Raw genomic sequence first — 7,240 nt, 5'->3', positions numbered from 1 at the left:
CCGAGGCGGGAGGGAAGGGCCCTGCGCGCCGTGGCCCGCCCCGCCCCTCCTCCGCGCCCCTTTTCCCGCCCTGGGTGGCATCTCCTCCGCCGGCATCCACAACGAGCCGCTGATTAATGAGGCCGGGGCCGCCCCCACCCCGCCCGGCCCGGCCGGGGCCTCCGCGGGAGGGGGAGGGGACGGCGGGAAACGCGGCCCGGGGAGAAAGGGGGGCGGGGCGGGGGCGCGCGGCCCGCCCCCGCGAGCGCCGCGCCGATTGGCCGAGCGCGCCGTCCGTCGGGGGGGCGCGGCGCCAATGCGAGGCGGCGGGGCGGGGCGGCCGCGCCGTGTGTGCCTGCGTAACGCCGAGTCACATGTTGTTTTGCTCTTCTTAGTTCAGTCACTCGGTGCGCGATGTGTTACTCACTGTGCGGCGGGGACCGCGACGAGCCCGGGTCGCCTTTGGCAGCAGCAGCAGCAGCACCAGCAGCGGCAGCAGCCCCGGCGGCGGCGCGGACCCCGAGCGCCCGGGCGCACCCCGGCTCCCCGGAGCGCGACGCGGCGGCAGCAGCCCCGGTGCGGCCGCGCGCGCCTTAGGCTCGGCCCCGCGGCTCGGGGACCCCGACTCCCGGCCCAGTCAGCGCGTCCCCCGGCGCCGCCCGAGAGCCTGAGGAGGCAGCGGCCGCAGGCAGCCGGGGCGGGGGGCGGCCACCGCCCGCGCCGGGCATCCTTGGGAGCCCCGAAGCGCGGAGGGCGCGGCGCAGCCGAGCGGTGCTGGCCCCCGCGGGCCTCCCCGGACCTTCCCCACCGCCTGGGCCCGAGGGACGCGTGCTCGGGCGGGCGGCCGGGCGCAAGGGTGGGAGGGAGCCGCCCCCGCCCGCGCCCCCTCCGCCCCTCGCCCCAGCCCCTGGGCGCCGGGCCCGGGCGGCGCGGCCTGAAGCGCCCGGGATGGCGAGCCCGCCGCGGCACGGGCCGCCCGGGCCGGCGAGCGGAGACGGCCCCAACCTCAACAACAACAACAACAACAACAACCACAGCGTGCGCAAGTGCGGCTACCTGCGCAAGCAGAAGCACGGCCACAAGCGCTTCTTCGTGCTGCGCGGGCCCGGCACGGGCGGCGACGAGGCGACGGCGGGAGGGGGGTCGGCGCCGCAGCCGCCGCGGCTCGAGTACTACGAGAGCGAGAAAAAGTGGCGGAGCAAGGCAGGCGCGCCGAAGCGGGTGATCGCGCTCGACTGCTGCCTGAACATCAACAAGCGCGCCGACGCCAAGCACAAGTACCTGATCGCCCTCTACACCAAGGACGAGTACTTCGCCGTGGCCGCCGAGAACGAGCAGGAGCAGGAGGGCTGGTACCGCGCGCTCACCGACCTGGTCAGCGAGGGCCGCGCGGCCGCCGCAGACGCGCCCCCCACCGCCGCGCCCGCCGCGTCCTGCAGCGCCTCCCTGCCCGGCGCCCTGGGCGGCTCTGCCGGCGCCGCCGGGGCCGAGGACAGCTACGGGCTGGTGGCGCCCGCCACGGCCGCCTACCGCGAGGTGTGGCAGGTGAACCTGAAGCCCAAGGGTCTGGGCCAGAGCAAGAACCTGACGGGCGTGTACCGTCTGTGCCTGTCGGCGCGCACCATCGGCTTCGTGAAGCTCAACTGCGAGCAGCCGTCGGTGACGCTGCAGCTCATGAACATCCGCCGCTGCGGCCACTCGGACAGCTTCTTCTTCATCGAGGTGGGCCGCTCGGCCGTCACGGGTCCCGGCGAGCTGTGGATGCAGGCGGATGACTCGGTGGTGGCGCAGAACATACACGAGACCATCCTGGAGGCCATGAAGGCGCTCAAAGAGCTCTTCGAGTTCCGGCCACGCAGCAAGAGCCAGTCGTCGGGGTCGTCGGCCACACACCCTATCAGCGTCCCCGGCGCGCGCCGCCACCACCACCTGGTCAACCTACCCCCCAGCCAGACGGGCTTGGTGCGCCGTTCGCGCACCGACAGCCTGGCCGCCACCCCGCCGGCGGCCAAGTGCAGCTCGTGCCGGGTGCGCACCGCCAGCGAGGGCGACGGCGGCGCGGCGGCGGGGGCAGCGGCCGCGGGCGCCAGGCCAGTGTCGGTGGCTGGGAGCCCCCTGAGCCCCGGGCCGGTGCGCGCGCCCCTGAGCCGCTCGCACACCCTGAGCGGTGGCTGCGGCGGCCGCGGGAGCAAGGTGGCGCTGCTGCCGGCAGGGGGCGCGCTGCAGCACAGCCGCTCCATGTCCATGCCTGTGGCGCACTCGCCGCCCGCCGCCACCAGCCCCGGCTCCCTGTCGTCCAGCAGCGGCCACGGCTCGGGCTCCTACCCGCCGCCGCCGGGCCCGCACCCGCCCCTGCCGCACCCACTGCACCACGGCCCCGGCCAGCGGCCCTCCAGCGGCAGCGCCTCCGCCTCGGGCTCCCCCAGCGACCCCGGCTTCATGTCCCTGGACGAGTACGGCTCCAGCCCCGGCGACCTGCGCGCCTTCTGCAGCCACCGGAGCAACACGCCCGAGTCCATCGCGGAAACGCCCCCTGCGCGAGACGGCAGCGGCGGCGGTGAGTTCTACGGGTACATGACCATGGACAGGCCCCTGAGCCACTGTGGCCGCCCCTACCGCAGGGTCTCGGGAGACGCGGCCCAGGACCTGGACCGAGGGCTGCGCAAGAGGACCTACTCCCTGACCACGCCGGCCCGGCAGCGGCCGGTGCCCCAGCCCTCCTCCGCCTCGCTGGATGAGTACACCCTGATGCGGGCCACCTTCTCCGGCAGCGCAGGCCGCCTCTGCCCGTCCTGCCCCGCGTCCTCTCCCAAGGTGGCCTACCACCCCTACCCAGAGGACTACGGAGATATCGAGATCGGCTCCCACAGGAGCTCCAGCAGCAACCTGGGTGCAGACGACGGCTACATGCCCATGACGCCTGGCGCGGCCCTCGCGGGCAGTGGGAGCGGCAGCTGCAGGAGCGACGACTACATGCCCATGAGCCCTGCCAGCGTGTCCGCCCCCAAGCAGATCTTGCAGCCCAGGGCCGCCGCCGCTGCCGCCGCCACCGTGCCCCCTGCGGGGCCTGCAGGGCCAGCGCCCACCTCTGCGGCGGGCAGGACATTCCCGGCGAGCGGGGGCGGTTACAAGGCCAGCTCGCCGGCCGAGAGCTCTCCCGAGGACAGCGGGTACATGCGCATGTGGTGCGGCTCCAAGCTGTCCATGGAGCACGCGGACGGCAAGCTGCTGCTCAACGGGGACTACCTCAACGTGTCCCCCAGCGACGCGGTCACCACCGGCACCCCGCCCGACTTTTTCTCCGCAGCCCTGCACGCCGGCGGGGAGCCGCTCAGGGGCGTTCCTGGCTGCTGCTACAGCTCCTTGCCTCGCTCCTACAAGGCCCCCTACACCTGCGGTGGGGACAGCGACCAGTACGTGCTCATGAGCTCCCCCGTGGGGCGCATCCTGGAGGAGGAGCGGCTGGAGCCTCAGGCCACGCCAGGGCCCAGCCAGGCGGCCAGCGCCTTCGGGGCAGGCCCCACGCAGCCCCCTCACCCCGTAGTGCCTTCGCCGGTGCGACCCAGCGGCGGCCGCCCCGAGGGCTTCCTGGGCCAGCGCGGCCGGGCTGTGCGGCCCACGCGCCTGTCCCTGGAGGGGCTGCCCAGCCTGCCCAGCATGCACGAGTACCCACTGCCGCCAGAGCCCAAGAGCCCCGGCGAGTACATCAACATCGACTTTGGCGAGCCCGGGGCCCGCCTGTCGCCGCCCGCGCCTCCCCTGCTGGCGTCGGCGGCCTCGTCCTCCTCGCTCTTGTCCGCCAGCAGCCCGGCCTCGTCGCTGGGCTCAGGCACCCCGGGCACCAGCAGCGACAGCCGGCAGCGCTCCCCGCTCTCTGACTACATGAACCTGGACTTCAGCTCCCCCAAGTCTCCCAAGCCGGGCGCCCGGAGCGGCCACCCCGTGGGCTCCTTGGACGCCCTCCTGTCCCCTGAGGCCTCCTCCCCGTATCCGCCGCTGCCCCCGCGTCCGTCCGCATCCCCGTCGTCGTCCCTGCAGCCGCCACCGCCACCACCGCCCCCCGGGGAGCTGTACCGCTTGCCCCCTGCTTCGGCCGCTGCCACCGTCCAGGGCCCAGGCGCCGCCTCGTCCTCGGACACCGGAGACAATGGTGACTACACCGAGATGGCTTTCGGTGTGGCCGCCACCCCGCCGCAACCCATCGCGGCCCCCGCGAAGCCAGAAGCTGTCCGCGTGGCCAGCCCGACGTCGGGCGTGAAGAGGCTGAGCCTCATGGAGCAGGTGTCGGGGGTCGAGGCCTTCCTGCAGGCCAGCCAGCCCCCGGACCCCCACCGCGGCGCCAAGGTCATCCGCGCAGACCCACAGGGGGGCCGCCGCCGCCACAGCTCCGAGACCTTCTCCTCCACCACGACGGTCACCCCCGTGTCCCCGTCTTTCGCCCACAACCCCAAGCGCCACAACTCGGCCTCCGTGGAAAATGTGTCTCTCAGGAAAAGCAGCGAGGGCGGCGTGGGCGGCGTCCCTGGAGGGGGCGACGAGCCGCCCACCTCCCCCAGACAGTTGCAGCCGGCGCCCCCCTTGGCACCGCAGGGCCGGCCTTGGACCCCGGGTCAGCCCGGGGGCTTGGTCGGTTGTCCTGGGAGCGGTGGATCACCAATGCGCAGAGAGAGCTCTGCCGGCTTCCAGAATGGTCTCAACTACATCGCCATCGACGTGAGGGAGGAGCCCGGGCTGCCACCCCAGCCGCAGCCGCAGCCGCAGTCGCCACTTCCTCAGCCGGGAGACAAGAACTCCTGGGGTCGGACCCGAAGCCTCGGGGGTCTCATCAGCGCTGTGGGCGTCGGCAGCACCGGTGGCGGGTGCGGGGGGCCAGGTCCCGGTGCCCTGCCCCCTGCCAACACCTACGCTAGCATTGACTTCTTGTCCCACCACTTGAAGGAGGCCACCATCGTGAAAGGTGAGGCCCTTTGCCTTGGCGTCTGGCGGGAAGCAGGGGTGGGGCGGTGAGGGAGCCTCTTGGGTTTCACTGCTCTCACTTCTTTGGGACCTTGACCCAGAAGCCAACAGCCTGGCTCTGGCTCCTTGTTTTGTTTTTCTGTGGGCTGCCTTGTTCTCTTCCCTCAGAGAACTTGCCAGAACACTCGTCTTTGAGTTGAATGACGTTTTCCGCGTGGGAGGGAGACTGATTTTTGAGGCCCCACCCATTCCCCCATTCTGTGCGTCCCACAGTCCCCTGTCCCTTAACACAGTGGAAGTTCTCCCAGACCGGCCACACTAGAGGCCGTGGGGCACCCGACTGTCTTCCCCTGGGTGCCTGGGTCCGTTCTTCCGGAGGACCTGCGGGTCCGGACCGCTGCCCGCAGCTGCAGTTTTCACCTTTCTCTGTGTTCCCGGAGCTGGGCTCCGCCTGATTCTTGGTGAGCTTGAAGGTTCAGACCTGAAAGTCATTTAAGAAATGAGCATCCATTTTGATGGCTGTTAATAGTGAGAGTTAACTATTTCCATTTTACACATAAACTGTAGGAGCTTTTCCATCGGAGGCATTGTTTTTGTCTGAAGGGTGAAACGGTAAGGCTGCACACAGCCTAATGCAGTGGTGTTCAACTTGAGCATATGTGGGAGTTACCTGGCGGGCTTTGCTGAAACATGGATCTCTGGCCTGTGTTAACCCCGCAGTTTCCGATGCTGTAGCTTTGGGGCGCGGCCCGGGCTGTGCATTTCTAGTGAGTCTCCACATAATGACGATGCTGCTGGCCAGGGGACCACCCTCTGAGGACCCTGCCCCAGGTGAGACTCACCTGGGGAGGATTCAAAAATTACCTATTGGGCCTCATGCCAAGACACATTGAAGTGAAACATGAGATGTCTAGGAGGCAGGGACGGGCGTTTTTCAGACTTGTCCAGATGATTTGAATGTGCAGCCAGGATTTACAATCAGTGCTTTGGAGAAAACAGGGAAAGACAAAAAACACAGGTCTTTTCAAGAACAATTGGATAGGAGGGTGCTGGTATTGTTCTTCGCGTTCTCATCAAATATCCGTGAGGAGACAGAGCTCGGCTGACTTTGCAGCTGGTGGTGCATTCTGGCTGTCTAAACTTTGAATGGTGTTTGGGTGGGGGAGATGAAAGGGAAAGGTGAATGTTCAATTTGGGAGACTTTATTTAATTTCATAGCTGTTTTCTTTGTGGGGTTCCTAGCAGGATAGAGGCTTTATGGGAACAGTGAAACATATAGTAAAATTTGGATGGTGGACTAGATGTGAGCCTAAGGTGTAAACAATTTTCAAGGGTCATAAGATGAGGATCAAGGTGGGCTGGGGATTCGCAGCCTTTTGTTCTTAAATAGACCAGTTTAGTGCTATCCAAATCTAGTATCTGTTTTATAGTATACTTAGGACTGTTGGTCCATGGGATTTAAAATTATAGCTGTGGGGTGAATACCCTGTTATTCCAGTGTAATAGAGAAAAGCTCTTTCCTTTATTAAAACCGTAGACTAGAAGATGAAAAGAGTCACAGAGAATTATCAGGAGTGTGGTGCTTCAGCATCCAATTAAATCATTGGAAGTCGCTAGAATGTATCCCATGAACAGTGATTCTCAGCTGAAGGTCACTTTGGTTGGAGTTACTTATACACTATTGCTAGTGTGTCAGAAAGTTGAAGGATTAGCTGCCTTTAAGACACAGACCATTATAAACACAGCAGCAGTATAATTGAGGGGGGAAACACACACATATTTATGGTCTGCACAAATGGGTATATGCTAGTGTGAACATGAAAGTAAACTACATCTTGCCGGAATCTGATTCTAATCAGAAAACAGCCTAAGAACATAACACCTTTTCCTGCTTTCAGTGGAGCCAGTGGGACAAACCTGGAGTGGGTGGAGGTGGGGCCCCAGCAGTGGGCTCTGCCATAGCAGGGGCCATAAGCTGGAATTTGTGCCTACAGGCCTGGAGGGACTCAAGGCCTTTCTGATGAAGCTGATACATTCAGAATTGGGGTCCAAATAGGAGACAGTGCCCTTTTCAGGCTAGTGAAAATGTTGAACTCTAAGAGATAAGTTTATTTAGAGACTGGATTGAGCTTTCATTTAAGATTTCCCACCAACATAAAATTCCTTTCAGCCATAGGATTCTCGATTGTGAAGTCCAAACAGAAGCCTGTGTTCTGTGGCTGCTGAACAAAGATGAGAGATCATTAGGGCTGCTGTTTTTCTGAAGTTTGTGTGGGTATCATGATGAACCCTCTTCTAAGATGTA

The 7,240-nt window shown here is 65.3% G+C and overlaps 1 protein-coding gene across 1 annotated transcript in view; it reads left to right on the top strand.

Annotated features, from left to right (window-relative positions):
- The first annotated feature begins 396 nt into the window (after nt 1-396).
- The window catches only part of IRS2 (insulin receptor substrate 2), a 31,085-nt gene continuing 24,241 nt past the window's right edge, over nt 397-7,240 (top strand). The window contains exon 1 of the mRNA XM_025364520.1: nt 397-4,936. Within this exon, the coding sequence (XP_025220305.1) occupies nt 928-4,936 (4,009 nt within the window). The 5' untranslated portion in view covers nt 397-927. The remainder of the gene's footprint in view (nt 4,937-7,240) is intronic.

Source organism: Theropithecus gelada, chromosome 17 (genome assembly GCF_003255815.1).
Source record: "Theropithecus gelada isolate Dixy chromosome 17, Tgel_1.0, whole genome shotgun sequence".
In the NCBI taxonomy this organism is placed as follows: Eukaryota; Metazoa; Chordata; class Mammalia; order Primates; family Cercopithecidae; genus Theropithecus; species Theropithecus gelada.
The sequence above is the reverse complement of the archived record's forward strand: the minus strand, read 5'-3'. Positions and strand labels throughout refer to the sequence as shown.